Source organism: Phalacrocorax carbo, chromosome 1, assembly GCF_963921805.1.
Source record: "Phalacrocorax carbo chromosome 1, bPhaCar2.1, whole genome shotgun sequence".
Lineage (NCBI taxonomy): Eukaryota > Metazoa > Chordata > Aves > Suliformes > Phalacrocoracidae > Phalacrocorax > Phalacrocorax carbo.
Genome location: NC_087513.1, coordinates 127031624 through 127056636, shown reverse-complemented (window position 1 = coordinate 127056636; position 25013 = coordinate 127031624). Strand labels below are relative to the sequence as shown.

Sequence of the window (25013 nt, the reverse complement as noted above, 5' to 3'; positions counted from 1 at the left end):
TCCATTTTATCATATTACCTTTCTAAAAGATTTTTGGTATGCCGTTAACTGCAGAGCACCATAGAGATACCTGAGTTAGCTTGAAATAGATTATGCCGGCATAATTAGACTGTTTTCAGCAGCTAAACTAGAGTTTAGCAGGAGATAATTCAAGCTATTTTTCACCATGGTAAATAAGCCTGCACTGAATGCTCCATTTGACTGCCCTACTGCTCAAACTGGCTCGTTTAAAGCTGGTTTATGTACATGTGCTGTACAGACATAACCTCCTTTATGAATGCAACATATTCACTGATATTTCTTTTAGAGAAATAGCTTAATTTTTATTACACCCTCTCCTATTTATTAACAGAACCATTAAAAGCAGAGTTAGCTATTAAATGGTCTGCCAAGCAGCCTATACGAGAGCATGGACTGACCTATTTTATCTTATAGACATGCTTCTGTTAATAAAATCTGAAGCTGCTAAAAAAATAAAAAAAAGACTCCACCAGAGCGGCACATCTGAAGTCATAATAAGCATGCAATTTGGGTATTCAAAATGACATCATGACAGCTGCCATGCCTTCTAAGTATTGAAAGTGCTTTAAAAATAAAGCAGTGGTAACGCAGTTTGGCAAATTGCTTCAATTGGCTTCCTACCATCCAAAAGTCAACATTAACAGCAGCTTGGTTTGATTTTTTTCATCTGCCTTTTGTAAAGCAGATTAGACAGTGAAAAGATTCCGGATTTTTTTTTTTTTTTAATTTCTGTCCCAGTCTTTCCGTAAGAGTTTGCAACAATGCGCCCAAATTACTCTGTAAACGCAGCACACATTCCAAACGTACTAACTGAAATATTATTTTTTTTCCGCTGCGTGTTTGAAATGTGTTATTATACCTTACATATTTCCCTTGCAGAAAATTTTAACTTTGATAAAAGCACCACCTCTCGCTTTCCCTTGATTTTGTTTTCTACTGCTTCTGGAAATCTTTGCCTTAAAAATTCATTTGATTGGAAAAAAAAACCCAAATAACTGGTAGAGGTGTCTTACCTAAAGACTGGTAAAGCTCCGTCATCTTGGGATGATCCCAGCAGGTCGTTTGCGTCTCATGGCTACAATACAAAAGATGAAAGTTAGCAAAGTGGAATTTGTCTCTCCATCGCGCAGTGAGCAATCCAGGTTGCACATCAGAGCACGGTGCCAGACCACCGCCAGCAGCCTGAGCTGCTCCAGCAGGGGGTCTCAGCAGTGGCAGGCTTGTCTTCTTTCAACATGAGGCGTTAACTCGGAGCACTTTACTTAGGCACAGGCTCAAGAAACAAAATTAAAAGTAGTGCTAATATTAAAAAGACAGCAAGTATTCAGATATGCCATACTGTTTTGTGGAATTTGTAAGCGCATCAACCAATTCTTAAAAAGTTTTTTTTCATGCAGATCATTCTCCAGTTCCTCCAAACTTGGGGCCAGACATTTAAGAGGGCTTAGTTCTTAAAGCAGAAATTCTGACCAGACATAGAGGTCCATGGTATTTTTAGGCTGCCTTATCCTACGTGTTCTTTCCCATGTGGTATGTAAGAGCCACCCAACGCAGCGGCTACGTTCCTTCCTTTCAGTCGAAACACCTACACTAAAATCCCCATGCAACATCCCGCGGACCCGCCACCAGCTTACGCTGCTTTTCAGACCAATGTGTCACACCTCCCACCCATACTGATGGTCTCTCTTAGCAAAGACTACTGCTGCTCCTCTTGTTCCCTGGGACTCCCAGGCCCTTTCCCTTGCCCTGGAGGGAGGTCCCTGTGTAGCTCCAGGCAGCAGAGCTGTTGGGAAGCCAGGGAAAAGCTAAAGCGGGGTTATGAAATGCTGCAGTATGACTAGAATATAAATTGGACAGTCTCTGCATTGAGGCTAACAGTCTTCATCTTTGCAACACAATGTGTTGCCAAAAGACACGCAGTGCGAGAAAGCCAACAAAAAGTGTTAGTGGGTGTAGTAGCAACTCATGTCTCCTAAGGTTACACATTTTATGATTTCTTTTTAAATGACAGCATAGCTAATGTGATCATATTTCCATTAACACAGAAAACTTAAAAGAAAATTCTCCTTATCTATCCTGTAGCCAGTAAAGTCCTGTTCATACTGAATTCAGCAACATTAAAAGACACCCATGAGTATTCATAAAAAAAAAATTCTGGAAAGCGTAGGTAGCACACAGTTGCTAGCAATCACACTTGCAATTTCTGTACTTAAAAAACGGACATCCTGGCTCCAACAGACACATATCATTCGGGAGAAAATATGCAGTAGAGCAGGACCTGATCCACAGCGCTATGGAGCTCCCAGAGCACACACCTTCCAGCTCCAGGAGACTAAACCACAACCCAGCCAGTGGGCTGAACCCAACCGTACACCCAACTGCACGCTGGAAGACTGATACCATGAGGTTGTTTTAGAGAACAAATGGTCCTTGAGTTCCCTTTCTGAGGCAATGATGTTCTCAAGTACATCTTTACCCTTTATAGGCTAAGAAGGGGTAAAATTCTCAGTGAATCACTTCAACACCACCCCTACTCAAGGAAAAGAGAAGATCGTGACAGGTTTGCTTAGTATGATTTAATTTTGGTCTTAAAAGACAGGCTATTTATTTGATTGACGTGAATACTTTACTGGCCCACTAACCTCTATATATTCAGTAGCTTACTATATATAACATTTCCAGATTTTGCTCTGTAACTGCAAGAAAGAATGAAAGGGATTGCAAGCACTAAGCATAAGGAAAAAGTGCTGCCATAGCGCTGCCCTACTTGAGCACAGGCTTTTAAATAAGCCTTGTTTCATCAACCTCAGCATCCCCTCCCCTTCCTAATTCCTGTGGTGGCTGAAGGCAGTGAAAGATGGAGGAGGACACTAGAAGAGCAAAAGCAGTCTTGTTCTTTGCTCTGATAAAAAATAAGTCCTGCAAAGGGAGGGTGGCCACAATCACACTCAAATCTGAGCCCAGTCTGTTCTTTTAAAATGCAGAAATTGGGTAGCTTCAAGTGAAAAACCTGAAGATATGAGCCACCTGCACCTGAGCTCCTACATACCCTACCACGCTTGGTACGGGCAGGTTCTGCAGACAAAATGTAGCACCAGCAGCTTTTACCATGCCCAGGTATAAAGTGCATCTTTGAAGAAAACCAGAAGCAGTTTTGTTTACACGTTGAGTTGCTAAAAACTTGGCTACCTGAAGCCTCTGCTTATACAAGAGCAGCCCAAAGGAAAAGAGGAAGGGAGCGTTCTCATCGCAGAAGAACCCTGTAGCCACAGATGTTATGATTCAGGTGAACCAAGTGCAGACCCAAATAAACATTCAAACCCACAGACCTGGGACCGCAGTTTTTTCACACCCACTGTCAGGCCCAGATCAAAAGTTCCCCAGGCATGAGCCTGGCCACCCTGGCTCGCTCCCCCCCAGGCCAGTAGCCCCAGAAGTGGGGGATATTTGAATAGCAACTGTACCATGGCTTGTATGACAAATCATGTAGTAAAAACAAGAAAAAGTACTTATAAACACAGTCATAAGAAACCTCTGAAAATAATCTGCCTGACTTTCCATATGAAATTAGTTTGGTAGCCCCAGATTGTTCTATGGATAAACTAGACCACTTCAGACTCCATAGCTTTTAACCTGGTAGCCTTCAAAGGCAGTGATTCCCCATTAAAATATTTAAAAGCCATCAGATATCTGGAAAAGGTGTATCTATATAGGATTATGGAATTCCATGCCTGTGTTGGACAGAAGTACAAAAGGATCACCTTAGATCTGGAAAACTATTATGGTTAATCACTAATCTACATTACACGGATGAATAATTTATTGATTTTATATTTTCATTTTTTATGGTAAGGCCTAACCATAGATCAGTGAATTTAGTGTGTATGGTTGAGCTTATGGCAGTTACTAACCTTCCTGAAAATACATGATTGATTTTCCTAAGACCTATGATTTTCCTAAGACATTTTATTTATGTAAATAAAATTTCCATTGCCAAAGAAACACTGGACTCCAACTGTTTTCAGGTATTTTTAATACCAGTAACTCCAAGCCACTACTCAGTGTGCCTTTCTTTCACAGTGTAAGTCTAATTCCCTTGGAGACGTACACTTTGTAAGGAATGATTTTATTTGCTTCACCTGCAAGTGACAAAGATTGAATTTGCAGGGCAGGTACATTTCACCTCTTTTCCTTGCTTTGCTTTATTTATAAACTTAGTTGCAATTTAGAGGAAATACCTCTTTCTTTAGGCTATAAAAGTCAAGTCAAGGGAGACCCTAACTCCTGCCCCTGACACCTTCCCAGCAGTAACTACCTGTGGGGCAGAGCCCCCCACCCCCGGCTGGCCCGGCCACCCTCAGCAGTTCAGCAGAGATCACTCGACCTCATACCCTGTACCAGACCCAGCTACAGACTAGCGAGCAGTCGGTACACCTCCGCACTCATGCCAGAAAATGCAAGGGTTTTAAAGGTAACTGAACCTTGGTTGCTGTGATTTCTGTAGAGGTTGAGTGCCCGTACTGAGCCAGGGCAGATTTTGCTGGTACTTTACATGCAGAACACAAGAAGGCTGCAGCTATTTCGCTCCAGCTAAAAGGCGTTTGCCTCTCAACTGAACGTTTTCAGCTCACAAAGTTATCAACGATTCTGCACACAAGGGCAGCTCCAGGAAAGGTTAGATTCCATCAAGGCTATTCTTCATAAGCCTCTTTGCCATTTTCAAAGGCCATTTAATTGTGAGCTTTGGGGTTGGACCGGTTGGGGGAGGATTTGTGTGTATGCCCTTATTGTGAACACCGTCTGAAGTGAAATGCCGGCTCAGCAGTTTCAGGCAGCCTCAACCACACTTGGGAATGCTGTAGCATCCTTAATGGAGCTGCAGCAAAGCGTTTGCCAGAGTTTCAAACTCCGGTGAACAAGGCCCTTTACAGCTTGCAAGTCAGACAGGAAAAGTGTGGTGCAAGTCCTCTTGACTAGCAGCAGTTAAAGCAGGGTGAGAATATGTGCAGAAGTAAGTATTCAAGATGCTTTTCTAAGAAACCACCAGAACAAAAAGGCATTAAAGCACACAGCCAGTAGTTTCGCAATATTGCCAATGCATTTTTCAATTTGGGTCTACGTTTAGGCCGACTAAATTGATCACTAGCTTTTAAACCACGGACATTTTGCAACAAATAAAAATATAAGTGGGTTCACGTGGCAATTTTCCTCTTTCTCACCTGACTTAAGCTACAAAGGTGGAAAGGAAATTAAAACCGTGCCTGAAAAGGAGAAGAGCAGTGGATAATGGTGACACCTAGGCGCTGGTGTGACTGGCACGCTAAATACACTGATAATTCAGTGGGATGAAAGCACAGTCTTCACTTAATACATCCTTTGGGAACTGCAGGACCACTTCATTAAAGGATGATTATATTATATTAGCAAGGATAATTTTTATGCGGGGAATTCTGTCACACGATGCCTGTGTGAAGTCCTCTGTTCCTGCCAACAGCAGAGATTTGTCTCTCATTGCTGTCAGCAGAGCCAATAACACACAGGATTGAAAACCTGAAATCAAGAGGTGATATCCTAACTGACACACGAGCTGAACTACAGTTCCCTTGTTATAATCCCATCAGTTTGAACAAAATACAGTTATTTCATCTGCCTTCCTTTTATATTACTTCTGAGCAATACCAGCAGTGGGAGGAATGGAGAGCAACGCCCCCCACACCCCAAATTCCTGCAGAGATTTCCCCCCAATCATTCCTGCACAAGCCACACCGAAACACTGGCAAACCTTTTAACTGGTTTTGATTGCACTCCTTCTCCCCCCCCCCCCCTTTTTTTTTTTTAAATATATAGGATTGTTTCATGTGTATCCACTGCTTGGCTCAAGAGTCTAGAATTTTAGGTTGCAACTGCAGAGTCCTTTCTAGACTCTCATATTGCTTTTACTCGCGGGATAGCAGAGCCAGTTCTGCTGCGCTTCTTCCCTCACCTTTCATTAGCAAATGCAACACGAACTAGACGTGCAAGTGCACAGAGAAAGAAATTCTATCAGGTAGCAATAAATAATCAGTTACATACACGTACGAAAAAGACAAAATTAAAGTAATGTTTTACAAAGCACTGGGCTGATCCTTTTATACAGTTCACAATACCTCTCACCTTTTGGCTTTACGATGAATAAAAGGTTATTCCAACCACCTTATTACTGTTGTCAAAAAGCCAAAATTAACATGATGGAGTTGTCTGGATTTTGCTAAACCAAACTAAATGCAATTGGAATTATTTGTATGAATAGACACTACCGCTCATTTAAAAGAAAAATGTTTTCAACACTAGATGACAGCGGCTGCAAGGAAGACTTAACAGTTGTCTTTTTACAGTGTTTCATTAATTCCTCAGATAAAACAAGTTACTGCTGTGGAAAGTATTAGCGATGTAAAATGTGGCACTCCTTCGCACTTTACAAAGGACTACTGTTTTCATCTGTAAATCTAGAGACTACTGATCTGTGCAGAGATTACTTCTGTTCAAGCCAAGGATCAACGTCTTTTCAGCAGGAATTTGACTTCAGCATGTTTTATTGGCTTTTGCGAGATTTATCAGGCTGCTGAAGGCAGGCACCGATATATATTAAAGGTCCTTGCCGATCCTGGAAATGAATAGCAGGAAAAGGGCAAATATCAGCCGCCAAGTACTGCATAGTAACTCTTTTTTTCTCCCCTTGATCTTAAACATCTATTTCGCACGCTCTGTCAGGGGCACAGATTGGCGCTCAGTGGCCGAGGCTGGGCGAGCCTGCCCCCCAACCCCAGCTGCTGCGCTCCGCCGATCCTTTGCCTTTTCAAAGCCCGTCCTCTCCTCTTCCGCCAAAGCAATCTCACTGCGGGGTCTTGTCGAGCCCAGGCTCAAACAGCCACGGCCTCAACCAGTGCCTTAGTGCTCGAAGGGCAGAGATCCCGCACATAACCACGTTTCTTGTTTCCTCATCTCCGCACACATACGCCCGCAAACAACCACTTCTCAGCCCAGCGTCAGCCTAAGACGAGGACCGGGGACACTGCTGCTGTCCCGGGCTGCAAGATGCTTTGCAGTAGGTATTAAAAGACGGTATCGCAGCAAGAAATACGTCGCTTGCAACGCCGCAGCCCAGAGGGAATCCCCTCCCGGCTCCTTCTGCCTATTAACTTGAAGGATGATTTCTGAGCATGAAATTACTGCGAAAAACTCTGAAAAACTCTAAGCACGCCCGCTTTCGGGAATCCTGTTGAAGTTCACGCCCGAGCCAAGTTACAGCACGCGCCGCGTCCCGCACCGGTAGCGCTGCGCGGCACGCCGCTGCCCCTCATAGCCCGGGGGATAAGGAGCCGACTCCATCCCCTCGGCGCCCCCCCGCCGCGCCCCACACCCACGATCCCCCGGCGGGACGCCACCCCGCCGGCCCCGCGGCACAGGTACCCCCGCGCGGGCGCGTGACCCTGCCCCGCCGCGGCGCCCCGCGCGTTCCGACCGGGCACATCCAGCGCCAAACCGCGGCCCCGCGAGGCGGGGGAGAAGGCGTTGAATGAACCGCCGCGTCGAGTTCCCAGGAGAAACCGGGCAGCGAGCGGGCCCTCTTCCCGCAATGAATGGAAGGTACGGCCGCTCCCCGCCACCGCTCCGGGAGGGGGAGGGCTCGCCGCGCCGCTCCTCACCCTCACAGGGCGCGGGAGGACGTGGGGCGCTCAGCCCAAACACCTGAGGGACCCCGGGCCCGGCCCCGCCGGCACCTGCCGCCCCCCCGCACGCCCCTCACCCCTTCGGCTGCTCCCTCATGGCGGCGGCGGCGGCGGCTGCTCGGCGGCGCGGAGGCAGAAACAGCGCGGCCGCCCGGTCCCGCCGCCCAGCGCCACTGCGGCCGCCCCGCCGGGAAGGAGGGAGGGAAAGAAGGCGGGAGGAGGCGGTGCTGCCCGCCCCGCCTCAGCGCTGCCGCCTCCGCGGGGGGCGCCCCGCACACCCGCCCCCCGCCCCCGCCTTCACCTGCGCCGCCCCGGCGGGACGCGGCGGCCTGAGGGAGCCCTCAAACCTGCCCCGGGCGTTCGCTTCTGGGTTTTTTTTTTTTTGGGGGGGGGGGTGAGGGGGGCGTGCTCAGAGGCTGGCGAAGCAGTTCCCTTTCAGCGGGCTTGGGGAGGAAACTTACTTAACGTACGAGCCGAAGCTGGGACGGGTTTGAAATGGGCCTGACTGAACGTGGGTTTTCCAGTTTGCAGCGAGTGGTTTCTTTGTGAGCGAAATCGGGTAATTTCATTTCTTAGGGCTTGCCTTGGCCTCGCTGGGGAGGACGAGCTTCTCTCCCAGAACTTTAAGAGCAGAAGAAATGGTTCTGCTCGTGTGGAGTAACTATCGCAACGTTGCGTTGTATCAATCCCTACTTAATATTCAGTACACACAAAAAAAAGCCAACAATCTCCTGTTAGTGTCACAAGCATTTCAAATCGGTGCAGGCAGTCTGCTTTCATGCAAGTTTTACATCTATGTCTTTTATCAGTTGAAACTTTGCTGCGTAGAGAACAGAGTCCTTCACGCAACTAAGTGGTTTTTCGAGCCTTACAGACTGTGCTTTCTTGGTAAAGCCACCCAAAAAAGGTGCCTTTCAAACATACAGAAGAAGTCCCTCTTTATTTGCTGGAAGATGCAGGCCTAGAGGTACGAAAAGCTCATCTCACGCATGGTTTCTGTAACACAGTCATGCCATAGGCTGCTTTCCTATTCGTAGGTGTCGGTAAGCACCACACTTGGTGGTTTTTATTGTAAATACTACGATTTCTAGGGCTCCTTTAAGGCTCCACGTAGCTGGGTTATCTGATTTTAGGAAAAGTCCAACAAGCAGGTCAAGGAAAGCCCTCTTTTTTTTTTTTTTTTCAGAACCATTAAAAGTGTAAGAAGCTCAAGGTTCAACACCTCAGGCCCTCAGACGCAAATATAGAACCTAATGGAATCAAATGTTAAGTACATTTGTTAAATGCAATAGTTTCCAGATAATTTAATTTGTTTTAAAAGGCCCAATTCACAGTTTTCGGTCACCTTGGATCTACAACACTACCCCACCATGCAAAGCAAAGAGGATCCATTTCTGTGTACACCTAACTCGCTGTGTTAAAGGTTATTAGACTCTGCGAGAATTTTCCATTTACTTCAGTGGGTTTGGCACTAGATCAATTGCTATATTAGATAGGTTAGTTCTGAGGTGAATGCACTGGTTGAAAGCTGTCAATTGTGTTACAGCAGCAACCTCACCTTTTCCCATCTTTCACTGAGTTTTAAGAAGTCGGAGATGTCTTTAAGCCTTTAAAATCGGATGTTTAGCACATCGCTTGGGAGGAACCTTACCGTCTGTTTCAAGGAGGGAGCAGCTGCCGGTGTCATACAAAGGGACGCGGCGTAGCCAGAAGCCTGCTGTTTCACGCCAAAAGTGGTTTGTTTTCCTTCAAGAAGTATCTAGTACTGATACCCCCGATACACATTCCTTCCATTTTTACTGTTTCTAGAGTTTCCTGGTCTGCCTTAACAGAAGCTTGATGCTGCTATTATCACATTGGTCTTCTTTCCCATACAATAGTGCCAAGTAACAAGAATTTAAAAAACAGTCTGAATTTCTCATACTTTGCATAATCTTCTTTCTCCTTGAGTTACAAATAAAGCATTGTATTCAATTAGACTCACAGCAGGTGAAAACCCCAATTAGTGAATCCATTTTCTTGGCTTCTTTTCCCTACCTTACACCCACACGCCACTTTTTTTTTTTTTTTTAAATAAAGGGGAACTCTGAGTCATTCCTCAATTGAAAAGCAAATTAACCCTTTGATCTCCCAAATCAAACTATTACCCACTCAAGAACATCCAGGGGAAAACAAGAATGTTGAAGGATTAAGGCCTATTGACTTTATAATTTGCTTTTATTAAAAAAATTCTCTTTAATGTAGTTCTGATTGTTGTCTCTAAATTCACAAAAGCTTTTAGCTGCTTTGATTGGCCTCAAAATTATAGTTTTGCTGTATAATGTATGCAATTAATATGACTCTTATTCCAAATTATTTTTAAACTACCCATAATTTATTACAAAAATGAAATGCATTTTGTTTGCTGTATAAATGGTTACTGTCCAGGGTATTTGTAACTGAAGCTAGTCTTTATGCTATACTTAATTTTAAGCCATTTATTTGATAAGAGACAGTCGCCTTTTTGCAGGAAATAAAACAGGATTACAGAGTAAGCAGAATTTCAATTCCCTGTGGTGCTTTTCTTATCTAAGGGCTATTCAGTCAATTTGTGCACCTACACAGAGACCTTAATGAGAAGGGGAACCGTGTTTATTTCTTTTATACTGTAGGTTTGTCCTGGACTATACCTAATTAAGTTAACTGTCTCTTCAGCATTTAACAACACCAGGTGCTTAAGGGGAAATCACAGCCTTCTAATAAATGAGGGATAATAATTAAAGACTGGCTTATTGCCCCAAAACTCTTTCGGGGGGAAAAAAAATAGATTAAGTGGATTTTGAGGTAGCATTGCGTGCTGTCCAAGTGGTTACTGGAAGGTGCATTTGAGAAGCCTGATTTTTCAATTTCAGTATGTTCATCTCAGAATTTTCTCCCTTTTCTGTGGGGAAAGAGCCACAGACATACAAATAATTAATAATATGAAGATAAAATAACTGATTCTTAAATAACATCGTTTGAGTATAAATCTTCATAGGTTTCATGAAGGAGATCAGCATCACTACTCCATGTTACAGGCAGATATGGAAACCTGAACGCGGAAATATGTGGGGCCTTGCCTAAAACTGCTTCGTAGGGCAGACATTAAGTGTACAGGTTTGCTTGTGAGTTTTGCACTTTATGAGTTTGAAAACTAAAGAGATATTTCTTTAGTTTTAGAGTCATTGAAAGTGAAGATAGAACATTTTCCTATTAACTAAGGCTTGCTTCCATAGCTGCATGAGGCGCGTAGTGCTCCTTGTAAGTGTGGCTTTACTGTTTCTCAGTTATCTGGGTAGTGGATTAGCAAGCGCTTGCCTTGCATGTGAGAAGATGTGGCGCGCTGTGGCGCGCTGGCTAATCCGTTATGCTGTATGAGTCTATTTTCTTTTTCTTGGTATAAATAAATAGTAAGAATCACTTGGGATGGCACAATGACACTTTCCTGGATCATCTGTCTTAAATATGCTCCAAGGGCTGACACCTCCAGGATTTTTTCGGTATTTGTTGATGATAGCTCTCTCAGAAGAGCCAAGAAAAGAATACTGGTTTGGATGCTGCTGGTTTGGGTTTTGTTTTTGTTTTTTTTTTTTCTGGCTGTTCATACATTACCACTGGAAGCACATTATAATACTATAAATGTAATGAAGAAAATAGTTTTGAAATTCTGAGTTCATTTTCCCTAACACTGCATTGTAAATTAAAGACCCGCTAAAACATTCATAGCTGTGTATACTTATAATCAGTTATTTACATGTGGGAGAGTCGGGGAAGGAGCATACCACTTTCTGTCCAGAGGGAAACCCAATCTGTGTCCTGTGTGAAGGGAGATTAGCAGGTGCTTCTTACACAGGGCTTGTTCTCCACACTGTGAGGCAGCCGTGTAACCGGCAAGTGGAGCTCACAAGAATTTACCTGACATGTTTCACTGAGATGCTCTTGGAATAGACAGAGTAGGAAGAAGAATCCTTACTATTTTCATTTTTTTTTCTTTTAAATAAAACTAATTCTGCAGTAAATATTACAGCGCTTGCATCAATTTAATGCACAGTGTGGAAAGTATTGCTACACAGCACGCGTGATGGGAGTACGATTGTTCCTGCCGAACGCACAGTGCGCAACCTCTGCGTTCCTTTGGGCTGTACATGCTCTTGCTATCATAGAGACACCTGATTAAAGCCGAAGTCTTAGTCACCCTAGGAGATGAGTATCACGGAGCCTTGGGAGCAGTCTGTGTGTGCCTTATGTCGCACTGCGTTGCGTGCTGTTGATAAAAGGTGAATGAGAGGGTGCCTGTCATTTTGGATGTATTAGATATGCGTATGAATTTCGTCCTTTTGAAATCTTGAAAAGGCTAATTTGGAGAGGCTATGTTTACTTTTTTAGCTGACAGTGACAATTTAGACACCCTGCAGTAGCAGAGTGTGTGTTCATTCTACTGCCAGGTGTATGACCCTGAAAAGAGGAGCAGAGTGGGACTGAGATTAAGTGAGATTAAATGATAGCACATCCAGGTTCCACCAGGGTTATGAGCGCTTCAAGTAAGCACCTGTAAATCCCAAAAGCTCTTTTCTCACTTCCATACCAAACCACAAGAAATAAAGCAAATTTAGAAAGGAATAACCCCTACTATTCCAGGATGGAGGTGAACTGGAGTGTGCATAGTCCCGGAGATGGGAAGATCAAAAAGCATAATGCTGGCAAATTGATAGATAACTGAAATTATTAAATAACCCTCTGAAGTAAGGCTTTTGGAAAGCTAACCAAACAGGAAAAAAAAACAAACAACCAAACAAAAAGAAACCCCAACAACACCAAACCCCTCAACCCCATAAAAAAGACTTAAAATCTACCAGCAGCAAACTTATGCCAAGAAAAACTGCTTGCTGATCTTTACAATCTACAAATAAGACTTGAAAATTAATAATTATACCATAGTAAATTCTTGGTTTGAGGAATCTATATTGGCAAAATGAATGGTTATCCTTTCCGGGAGTAAGGTTGAGAAAAAATGCAGAATAATAAGGATAAATTAAAGAAAACAATGAAGGCAAACTCCATTTTTTACTTTTCTTTGTGTGCCCAGTTAGAAATAAGTGACTGTTTTGCCTCCTGGGGGATTAAAATAAGCAGGATTTCATAAAGTCTTCTGCTCACTGACTCTCAATTCACCTCAAAATAGTTCTTTCTGTGCATAAAATTATGTGTTGCAAACACAAAAGCTGGCTTCCCAAATTATTAACTTCTCTACTGTTTCCTATCAATGTCTAGATCTCAACAGCAAGAAACCCTGCATCTTGCAGTCCTACTTCACTCAGGGCCCAGAAAATCTGATGCTGGCTATTGGTCACCATGCATTCCTGGTCCCTCAGAAGCAGCCCTTCTCTTCCAGAGTCTTCCCTGGACATTAAGGGAGAAGCATGCCTTCCTTTTTCACTAATTTACTAATTCACTAATTTACTCCATAATAAATGTATTTTTTGACGCTACCAAATTTTTTTTTATTACAAATGTCATACAAACAGAAAAGTTTTTCTTTAATTGAGGGCATTTTTCCAAAAAGTCCCTATGCAAATACTATCTAGAAGATAAAATATTTATTTGGGAAAAAAAAGCCACTCCACATGCTAGGAGATTACATGCTGGGGTGTTCCAACGGCAAGGCTGCACTTAGGTAGTAAAAGAAGAGGACAATGAAATCTATTGCATGTTACGACAGCTACATGCAGGGAACTTCCTCATCAGACCGCTAGCTAAGCAAACTTCACACCTTTGAATTAATGTATTCGTTTTCTGCTGTCTATATTTTAGCAATGGATGCTTTGCTGGGTTCTCACAGAACTTGTCAGTTTTGTTGTTTTAAAATATACTTTGAACCTGTCATAACTACCATATTGTTTCCTCAATTATTAGAATCTACTATATGTAACATTGTAATACATAATTCTAACAAGAGGCCCTGCCTATGTACACACTAGGCTTTTCCATCACCTTCCCAAACACGTCAAGGTTGCTGACCTTAGCAAATACGATAAGTTTGAGGTCTACTCCTAACCTTTTCCCTAGATTGGGCCTTGCAGAGCCCTGATGTGAGAAAGTGATGCTTCTCCTTGCCTGGTAAATCAAACTTGTGTTGATTTAGTTTCAAAACTGAGATCCTTTAGCTTCTCCCAATATCCTGGTGTAACGTGAGCAAAGCTTAGTCTTCCTGCACGACACGACTGCTTTGCTCTCTCTTCCTAAATGGCTTATGTGGGGATCCAGAAATGAGGGGAAAGTGCAGCAGTGCGCTCGGGGAAGGAACCAGCCTGGAGAAGTTAATTGGAGGAGGGAGCAGCTACACCTAACTAGCCTCACCAGTAATTCCATCCAGGCTAACTCCTTCATCTGATCCAGGTGACATTTCTCATGGTTTATTTGCATAGAAATGCAGCTTCAGGTTTGGGGTTGTGCAACTACTCCCAAACTGAGGTCAGACTTGGTAACAGCAAGAAAAAAATTCTGGAGAGGAAAAGTTTCTCATTTTCTCATTTTCTGACATTTCTGAAATCAAACGTTTTTATTTAATTTCAAAACAATATTCTATGAGACAGAATGTACTTTCATTTGACTACAAAACAAAGCAATTTTTCATACAGCTCTGGCAGTGCCCTTATAATGGCAAGTGGCAATAGTCCCATCTTGTCCGTGCCAAAGGCTGAAAATTAGTGTTTATGTGTAGAGTAATTTGAAACAAATACAGACATACAGATACCTACATTAGCTAGTGCTTCCAGAGACAGATGAATCAGTATCAGCTACTGTGGAGCCATGTCCTAGGGCACAGATATTATTTTATCCTAATTGAATCTAAATGTATGTTAGCACTTAAATACTTCAGTAAAGAGGGATACAAAGGAATTTTGAGGAATTATTTCCTAGCTAAGTGTAAGAAAAGGATTTTATTGAAGTCTACTGTGGCAAGTTCAAGCATTTACGCTTTGGCACATGCTTCACATAATTCCAGACAGCTTCTGCTCCTTCCATTTATTTACACTATGGTTCTTCCTAACAAAGTAGTCCTCCCAGCTTTTGCATTAAGGTCTCTTTGTGTAGCTCCTCCTGTCTCTGGCACAGGAGCTGGCACTTAATTTAAGAAAGAATCCTGTGGATACTAGCTCATAGAAAAAGTGTTGCTAAACTATATCGCACAGTTTTAACTTTATGTTTAAATCTAATAATGGGAATACATTTAATAGAACTCAATGTCTAGGTATACTTTCAGTAAGTATTTCATACATTTGAATTAAGCCAACCCTCTCACGGTACATCTCAACAAGGCTTTAAATAGCTTGCAATTCTACTGGCATACCTTCATTCAGTTCTCTGATCTCTGTTATTAAACAGAAAATGGAATCTCTTAGTGAAAGAATAAACCTGCAAAATTAAGATTCCCTTTCTAGCAACATAGCCAAATTTGCTGTGAAAAACTTGCAATGAAAATCAGAGGTGCCTTGTCTACACAAGTCAAAAAGCCTTGACATTTATGGCCAAAGGCACACGGATGACTTTCAGGACCTACCATAGTCCATTATTAAATTAAGGATGATGGTGACTCTGCGGAGCTCAAAATCAACCAAAGTAATTTTTTTTGTTTCTATACTGAGCATTGCTCGACATTAACTAACCAAACAATCTCCAAATATGTATTTGGAAGTACTTTCTTCATCTTTAAGAAATTGCTTTCAAAAGTGAAATCTAAATTCTGAACAATCTCCACAGCCCTAAAATACTAAGGATTTAAACCCTGGTTATGGTCCATATAAACATTCATAGACCCCTGCTGCTACATCTAACTCCCTTGAACACATTATCAGAAACATCAACCTACAGTTCTACCATATCTACCACATCTTTAGCTTTTCTAAAATAGTCCTGACTTAAAGAGAAAATTCTTATATTGCTAGGACTAAGTGGAGTTACCCATCTTTATCATCTCCCTCACCACGTGACACAGAAGGCCAGATTATTTTAGAAGTCCAAAATACCTAATTCCATATTATCAGCCTTAAGAAACACCACACAGGTTTTGTCACCTTCCTCTTAAGGAAAAAAGTATTAAATTCAACCAAGATTTCTCTACATCTACATAGTACACAACAAACGCAGAGCACGCACCGGATCCAAACCATTTGTTTAATGGTGTCAACAAGTCAGAATTTTATCTTGTCATAGATTTAATAGACATAGTAAGTGTAATATATTACTTATGGTGTAGAAGATAATTTTCTGAGTGTCCTTAAAGTTAGAAAGTTCATCTAAACTCATGCCTCCTGTCTTAGAAAACTTTACAACTGTTTGAGCATTCATCCTTAATCCCAAAATAACAAAATGAGTCGGTCATATTAACAAAATATGGTGTTATTTTATATTATCATTCTTCCTCCGAGGTAAATAATTTTCCTTCAGTCATTATCAACAGGTCTGGTTTGTGGTTGCCAGCTTTAGAAACAAGTGTCATTTTGCAGACCGTGAGCACCACTTCAGTTAACGTCTTTACACTAATATGCATTAGCCAAGGGAAAATAAACAAAAGAGGCCTTCAACCTTACCTTTTAAAAAAAGACTATGTTGTGTCTGAATACTTTTGTACTTTAGTAATGAAACTTATTTTTGCTAATGGACATTATACTTTTACCAGCATTTGGAAATCAATCTCTTGTTACTTTTTCATAGTTTTGTTGCTGCAGTTGCTCTTAATTCTCATTCTTAAAAATCTGCAGTCATTATTTCTCAAATTATTATCCTTCCACCCATATCCCTCAATTTGTTCTGTTTTTAGGGTTACTAACAGAGCAAATAATTTGTTAAGGATAAAAATAATTTTGCAAAGATTTGCAGAAGCTGACAGACTAAGTATTTTGCCAAATAGAGCCCAAGCAGGGAGTAAAGGATTAGACCCCATCTAATCCACTGGTTTTATCAAATCAGTGTATTTAATGCTGAACTGAAGCCTTTGGAGAGTTTTATTTTTAGCAGCTTGCCATACTGAGGATTCATTTGGCTTTATTCTAAGAATTACAATTTAGGATTCAAAGAGAAGGAATGTATTTCTTGTTCATGAGTAAGGTATCATAATTAAAAGTGTTCCATTCCCTAAACAAAATAATATTTTTTTTTAACTTTATGCAATATTTTTATTATTTGTCTGATATTTTTCATAGCAAACATTACACTTCACTGAGGCTAGCATTTATTTTAAAATTTTAAAAGGGAATATATGCCATGAAAGTGATCATTTGGTGATGACAGTGCACTCTGTTTGGTCAGAGATGAAAAAGTGACTGGTTTTTATAGTTATTTCCATGTCAACATTGTCCATGAATCTTGCTGGTAATTTGGAGAGAACAAACAAGGCCAGCGGGACTACATCCATCCTACCATTTGATCAAATGGTTTACTTTATGAAATAGCCAAGAGAGATAAACTCTCCAAATCTGACAATATTTTGGTTATTCAGACTTTCTAGTGGCACGTTATCTTATATCTGCACTGCTGTATATGTCTGCCCTGAGAGTAACAGTCATCTCTTGGGCCAAATTTCACACAGTGACTCTTGGTCACACTGGTGAGACCTGGACCGCTCTAAAGCAGACTGGCCATGGTACTCTTCTGTTTCCCACTTAGTGCTCCTTTGGACCTAAGACATTATTTTATTTACATATATGTATATAAAAAATTTTAAATTTTAAAAAACCTTTTTTTTTTTCATTTCAAATTGTCTGACCTAGTGTGGGAGTCGCAGCCCAAATGCTGCAACAACTTCAGTATGTGTTTGAAACTAGTTTGGTCCGTTCCTGCAGAATAAATCCATCACATTAAATGGCCAAAATGTCTCCCTACTCTGAGGGAACGAGAAGAGTTCTAGATCAGCTCAAACCCCTGGGATTTAAATGTCGTGCTGTTGAATATAGTCACAAGCGCTTTGCTGTGCTAGATCCTCAAGCTTTCTTGATGAGCCCACCAAAGACAGCATCTGATAATCAAAGTAATTATTTTTAAGTAGTGGATTTTCTATCCAGAAAGCAACTGATTTGACAAAACCAACTCACTACCAATGAAGAACAGCCATATCATAATTTCTTTTAGTCTGCCAAATGCTCTATATGCAATTTCCAAAATTTGCAGCAGTCAAATTTTCTAAGGAAAACCAACTATTATTTCCATTCAAAAACTCTGTAACTAACTGAAGCAGCACCTCCAATGCATACCAGCAGAGCGGCTGACCTCTCACAGAATTTCTTTCTAAAAGTTTCGTTATGTAGAAAGGAATGGTTTAGGTAGCAATTTCTATGAGAAACTGGTAAAAGGTAGGAATTAGAAGAATACTCATCTGCTCTTTTGGACTCCTCTGTATTCACATACACTACAGCATCTTGCCAGGTTTGTAAACTGCAAAAACACGGTGTGCAATGACAATCCTCTAACCCTTTTAATGCATTGCATACTACATACCGAGCTGAATTTTACTTCCAAACCAAATTTTGGCTGCACTCCTTAGTGAGTACAGGTTGTTCTCGTGTTGGCAGACTGTCCCATTCTGTCATGTAAAACAATTTGATTGATTTTTAATTTCATGGGTTTACTTGTTCCTAGATGGGCACAGTTGATATTAATCAGTTCCAGCCACCGACTCCAACACTGAAAAGGACAGTTCTTATTTTCTTGACCTAGGTCATTATGCTGAAATTATACTTTTTCTACTTTGTCTTTTTATGTAATTTGTAGTTAAGAGGATAATTTAAAATACCCTTTACAGAACATTTTAAGTGTCTATTCTATAGTTTTCCTCTTTCTAACTCAACATTTAAGTGCTAAGTTTGACATTACATAATTTGGTGAGAAATTCAGCACTGGATACAATATAGAGCACATTGTCTGGAAAAAATTCCTACACGTAAGCAGTGCAGCACTATTCTATGCTACTATTCTTATATGTTAATTTATTGTGTAAATATTGTTGGTTTCAATAATGCCTTTTTTATAGATATGGTTTAAACTGATCCTCCCTGCCTTAACAATCAGACTGACCACAACTAAGAACAGCATTTAAATAGTAATACGAGTACTAAATTACTAAAAACACTACAGCACCGACCTTAGACTGGTGTGTATATGTAAGAGCAGAATGGAGACTGGTATTTGAAAGGAATCCTTCATTCTTATTTCACTGGTAAAATACATTTTTGATCTTTACTGGAGCATAAAGGCATAATGCAGCGGTAGAGTGAGGAGTATGTGTAGAAACCAGGGGACTTTAACCCCAACTGAATTGTCCATCAGCCAATATCCTAAACCAAAGGGATCAACTGGTCAGTCTCTGACATGGTGTAAAGTAAGAAAAATATATAGTTAAGAACTGCTATGTCTTTTGCAGGCATAGGAATGGGACAAAGGTGGGTAGGGAAATGGTGGGTATACAGTATAATAACTTCCAGTTGGTATATCATCTGTCTACAGGTACATATGTTGAAATAAATAAATGATCAAAAGTCATCTAATTAGAAAAAAGATCAACAAAGTCAGGATGAATTTTTGGAAATAAAATAAGGCTTTGCAACACAAGTGATATGAAAGCAGCAGGATGATTAAAATGCAGAATCTTATCTATTATACATTAGGTAGATCAAAGATTCTCAGTGATAACAAGGCAGTGATTGGGGCCTGCCACCTGTTTGGTCTCCCTTGCAGTTGGAATCTGTTAGGTGAAGTGGTGCTAAAGGTTGTCAACAGGTATTACACTTATTACACTTAGGAACAGCTTGCAATAAAACCCCCAAAATTATTCATCTTTCGCTAAAGAGATTTACTCATTGTACACCAGCACATATGTTACTTTCTTAGTAAATACAAAAAGGAAAACCTGTGTGTGTTTGGGAAGGCTTCCAAAACAAAAAAAACACAGAATTTCAGGTAAGTGCTCTGACTTGAGGCACATCGCATACTTCTCTGAGAAAGTGGCAAAAAGACCTGAAGAGTATAAAATTAGAATATATTTGAGCTGTGATTTTGGAGAGTCCTGAGCCCTGCAGCAGGCTGAGCTCAGAGAGGAAAGACTGTGGGAAGCAAATTATCCTGGAAAACTAAAAGTCTAGATAACGAGGCAGGAGGCAGCTTTCTAGATTTTTTTGGTTGTTTGTCTCTTTTGTCTAACTTCTCCACAAAGAAGAGGAAAGCTGTGACTTAAGGAAAGTGTGTGGGTGTGTCTAACAATTACTGGGAGAATCTAATAAAAAGAGAATTGAGGGAAGCTGAAAATCTGCAAGATACAACAAGACAAGGCAAGGTAAGGCAGCGACAGTTTTTGTCAGTGTCCTTGAAACTTGCTGCACAACAGGCAAAACAGATGAGCAGAACTTCAGTCTGGAGATGCCAGAGCAACATTGGGCTCTGAGGACTTTAAATGAATATTTGTAGGAGATAAACTTACACATAATGGAAAGAAAAAGGAAGAGTGAGTAAAAGTCAGAAAGATCTGTTTAAAGTCAGTGGAAATTTAATCTGAGTTTATAAAACTGGGGAAAAAAAGGTGATAAGTACTTTAAAAACCATGGGTACCAAAGGAGAATTGTTCGGGAGGTCTCTGGGTGTTACAGATATATGCCATTGACCAAAACCAATGAAGGGACCAACACAGGAGAAAGGAGTCCCACTGTCTGACTGATCCAAACTGCGAGACCACACAATGTGGGCATACCGACATAGGCGAGTTTGATAAAAGATTCACACTGACAAACTCTTTTCCACTCCTTATTTCTAGAATAGTGAACAAATGCCCCAGAGCAAAGCAGCGCTGAGGATTTTGCGCTCGGTTTTCTCATGAGAAAACTGTAGAGATACAGATTCGCGTTTTGCCAGCAGCAAATGTTTATTCCACAATACTTTGGGCACTGATGTGAAAAAACATGGTACGTGAGAGGAAATGCTGAGAGCAGATTCTGATCCCTTTAACGCTGATAAAAATAAGAAGTAACTTCACTAAAATCAATGAGCTTCTTTCTCCATCCATGCAGGCTGCTTTTGGCGCAGAATTAAAATTTGATTTCCAAACTTCTGACAGTAAGTCTGATGAGAGCCTAAACTGCCCACACTATAGCTCAGAGTCTTTATAGTCTCTTCTGCTCATTTCAAGTTTGCTAGACTGTGAATAAATATTTATTCCTCCCTCAAACTGGAAAGAGGAGAAGAAATAATAGCATATGAAAGCAAGTACTAACATGTAATGACCATATTAGTAAGGTTTTTATCGCTTTTGTGCCATAGCACAATTAAAATAGTGGAAAAGCAGATGAATGAGGAATGTGCAGGAGAAAACACTGGTCAAATATAAAGATACAGAACACCACCTGCAACTGAACAGTCTGCTAAGTGTTTTAAATTGTTTGGTAATGTCACAGCAGTACTAAAAGACTAAGCAGGTCCATTAACTGGCAGTAATTAAACGAACAAATAAGGTGAGTGCACCTACAGTCAGAAAGATAATCTCTTCATGTTTTTTGTTTATGCTTCTGGTGATGGTTTATGTCAAAATAGCTCAGTTCAGAAGTCCGAAGTTCAGACCAGTATTTGGAAATGGCAGTGAGCTCATCAGTAAGAGATCTTTGGGAATCAGTTTTTTAACATCTGATTTTCAGGTGATACTTAAAGTAAACTGGAGTATAGAGATAAAATATGCTTTTCAACAACTGGGTCCTAGTGGCGACAATGCTCTCACCGGCACAAATCTGGAGGAAATTTCCTTCTAAACACTGAAGTAAAATTTCAAGATGCCTTCATTCCAAATTACTTGTACTAAAAGTTTATAGATGAAGAAAAAAATGTGGTTTAGGTTTAGTAGTTCTAACTCTTGTTTTTTATTTTTTATTCCTGTAATTATTGACATTTCCAGCTACAAAATACATAGTCAGTTACACTCAGGAAAACAGCTGCAAACTACTTATTTCCACTTTCCAGGGTTTCTATAGGTTGAAGCTGGGTATGATTTTGAAGAAGATTAAGACATAAACAGAAAGCTGAGGATATTTCATTTGCTTACTTCTACTTCCAGAGTTCACTCTTTAGATAGGAAAATCTGCAACTAGTATAGCATATCTGAAATCCATACTCACAGACGTGCATCTCCTCCTATATTTCTAGACCAAATGCAGAAACATCTTTAACAAAGAACAGCTTCAGTAGCTTTTTCAAGGACACATGTAAGAAGAAAGTATACATACATATATTTTGAGAAACACAGCATCTACCCGTTTTGGATAAATTAAAAACTGGCAGTTTCCTCTCATTTGCCACAACACTGCTCAAGGGTCAGTCCTTGAATGAATGGAGTCTGAATGGAAAATGGCAATCTGTCACTGATCCTTCCTAGAAACGGCTTCTCTGCCTGGCATTATTACAATAAACAAGGCTATGAAACCTTTGCAATTTAGGTAAATCTTTCTAATGGTGTTACAGTTCAATGTTTGTAAAAAGCTAATAATCTAAAAAGATCTCCAAAGCTGATTTAAAAAAAATGTAGGTTACTTGATTATAAGATGCAACATTGCAAGAAACTAGTATTGAACATAGAGTTACAAAGCAGCTTGCTTAGACAGCACACTAGGCATGAAAACTTTTACTTAAATGAAGACTGAATTCTGGATTCCGTAAAAATTATTCAGTTTTTACGATGCTCCACACCTAAGAGTATCAAATGGCAAAATTCTGCAAAATATTACAGCTCAGTAAGTAAGCATCTTCACTACAGTAGGAGATGGAGGTCTAAAAGAGAGAAAATTAACTGCTTTAGCATGCTGAATCTCCCAGAAAGCATCTGACAAACAGCAAAAAAGGAAAAAAGTAGAGTGAATCAGCACATGGGAAAAATTAACATGACTGAGCAAAAAGGTGCTTTTGTAAAAGAAAGAAAATAAGCAGTTGAACAAATGAACGTATATGCTGGTATTTCAGAATCTCATGGTTACAGCAATCCCCTTCTGTGTTAAAGCTCTCTATGTGCCAAGCACCAAATGTCATTGGTCAACCCACCGTAGATAGTTTTTAGTTAACATGTGAGTGATTTTCCTCAGGTGTATATGTATTCACCATATTTGAAGGTTTTCCAACTCTGCAGATCTTACTAGCTGAAAATCAGTGCTACAAGCACAGGTACTAGCAAGGCAGTCGCTGTATGAAAATGTGCACCATTTATTAAAATACAGGAATAACTCATGGAATGGATTATACCCCAGTTTTTTCTTGAACAAGACATATGCAAACAGAATGCCTCAGGGTGCATTTAGGAGACGTGGTGCTAAACAGTTTCTTGAACTGCAAAGTATTGCTGCAAAATGCTCCCATACATACTCACAGACAATTACGTCCTCTTTAAACATTCAAAAAAAAAAGTAGCCAGCATCACCTCTTCCAGTAAAGGATATTGTCTACCTGGATTTCTCCAGGGCTTTCGATACAGTTTCCCACAGCCGCCTCCTAAAGAAACATGTTACAGTCTAGACAAGCGGTCTGTGCGGTGGGTGGGGAACTGGCTGGCGGGCCGCACCCAGAGGGTGGTGGTAAATAGCTCCTTCTCTAATTGGCAATCTGTCATAAGTGGAGGTCAACCAGGAATCAATATCGGGCCCAATGCTGCTTAATATCTTCACAAGTGGTCTGGATGATGGGATCAAGTGTACCCTGATGAAGTTTGCTTTGATAACAATACCAAATGACACCCTGATGATACCAGCCAGAGTGGGGAAGTGGGCACTTCAGAAGGGACAGTCGCCCTGCAGGAAGACCTCGATAGGCTGGAAGAGTGGGCTAACAAGAACCTTATGAAGTTCAACAAGGGTACTTGTAAGGTCTTTCACCTGGGAAAACATAATCCAGGAGTGCAGCACAGGCTGAGATCTTGCCAGCTGGGGAGCAGCTCTGTGGAAAGGGGCCTGGTGGACAGGAAGCTCAACATGAGGGAACAGTGTGCTGCTGTGGAAAAGAAAGCCAACAGGATGCTGGGTTCATCAAAAAGGGCATCGCCAGCAGAGATAAAGAAGTCATTACCCCTCTCTACTCAGTGCTTGTCAGGCCACACCTGGAGTCCTGTGTACAGATCTGGTCCCCGCTATACAAAAAGGATGTGGACAGGCTGGAAGGGGTCCAGAGAAGGGCCACCAAGATGACCAAAGGACTGGGAAGCTGCCATACGAGGGTAGGCTGGGAAAGCTGGGTTTGTTCAGCCTTGAGAAAAGGAGGCTTAGAGGGGATCTCATCACCATGTACCAGTACTTCTACAAAGAAGATGGAGACTCCCTTTTTACACGGAGTCACATGGAGAGGACAAGGGGGAATGGACACAAGTTGTTCTTGGGGAGATTCCAACTGGACACGAGAGGAAACTTTTTTGCAATGAGAACAATCAGCCACTGAAATTATCTCCCCAGGGAAGAGGTGGATTCCCCAACATTGGACACTTTTAAGATTCAGCTGGACAGGGTGCTGGGCCATCTTGTCTAGACTGTGCTTTTGACAGGAAAGGTTGGACCAGATGATCTTTGAGGTCCCTTCCACCCTGGTATTCTATGATTTTGTGACTGGAGTACACTCATAATCTAACTTTATTTCCCTTAGGGGGAGCATTCTTTTCTTCTCAATTCTAAACTGTGCAAGACAAGATGGTATTTGAATATTGTTTCACGAGAGATGATGTATGCACTTACATTTCAATTCCTGAGAGGGGAAGAAAAAGAAGCATGTATAAATAGCATCATTTAAACACCAAAACCAACACAGAGCAGATGCACACTCCACTTAGTGAGGGATTGACCGTGTACCACCGTGCATGCATCTTTTATAGATTCTCAGCAGAATCTGCTACTTGGTACAGATTCTTGAGTAGAAGTGACAGACTTCATATAAAACTGTACTGTTGAGGAGCAGGCTGGCAATGCATAAATGTCACTGAGGGGGTTAGACATACACAGCTTTAGAGATCATGAAATTCAGCCTCTGTCCTAAAAAATAAATACCTCAAAAAACTGGGAAATTCTAGAACAGTGACATCCAAATGAATGTAATAATTTTACCTGAAATATATGGGTTTGAGCCTTTTCTATTTATGAATGACAAGTAAAGAAAAATCTTTTTTTGGAAACAAAAGCACAACAAAACATTTGCTGTAGCCCTGAATACTAATGATGGAAGACTGTTGCTATGGTGATGCTAATTTTAATGCTCTTGCCTGTGGACTTC

At 41.1% G+C, this 25013-nt stretch overlaps 1 protein-coding gene across 12 annotated transcripts in view; it reads right to left on the bottom strand.

Annotated features, from left to right (window-relative positions):
* The window catches only part of DMD (dystrophin), a 1139896-nt gene that overhangs the window by 78354 nt on the left and 1036529 nt on the right, over positions 1 to 25013 (bottom strand). For 8 of the 12 annotated variants that reach the window (XM_064473561.1, XM_064473589.1, XM_064473531.1 and 5 more), the window contains one exon: positions 1035 to 1096. In XM_064473561.1, the coding sequence (XP_064329631.1) occupies positions 1035 to 1096 (62 nt within the window). Of the gene's footprint in view, positions 1 to 1034; positions 1097 to 7807; positions 7931 to 25013 lie in introns of those variants that run through there. The other 4 variants (XM_064473617.1, XM_064473625.1, XM_064473635.1 and 1 more) reach the window with 3 other exon arrangements.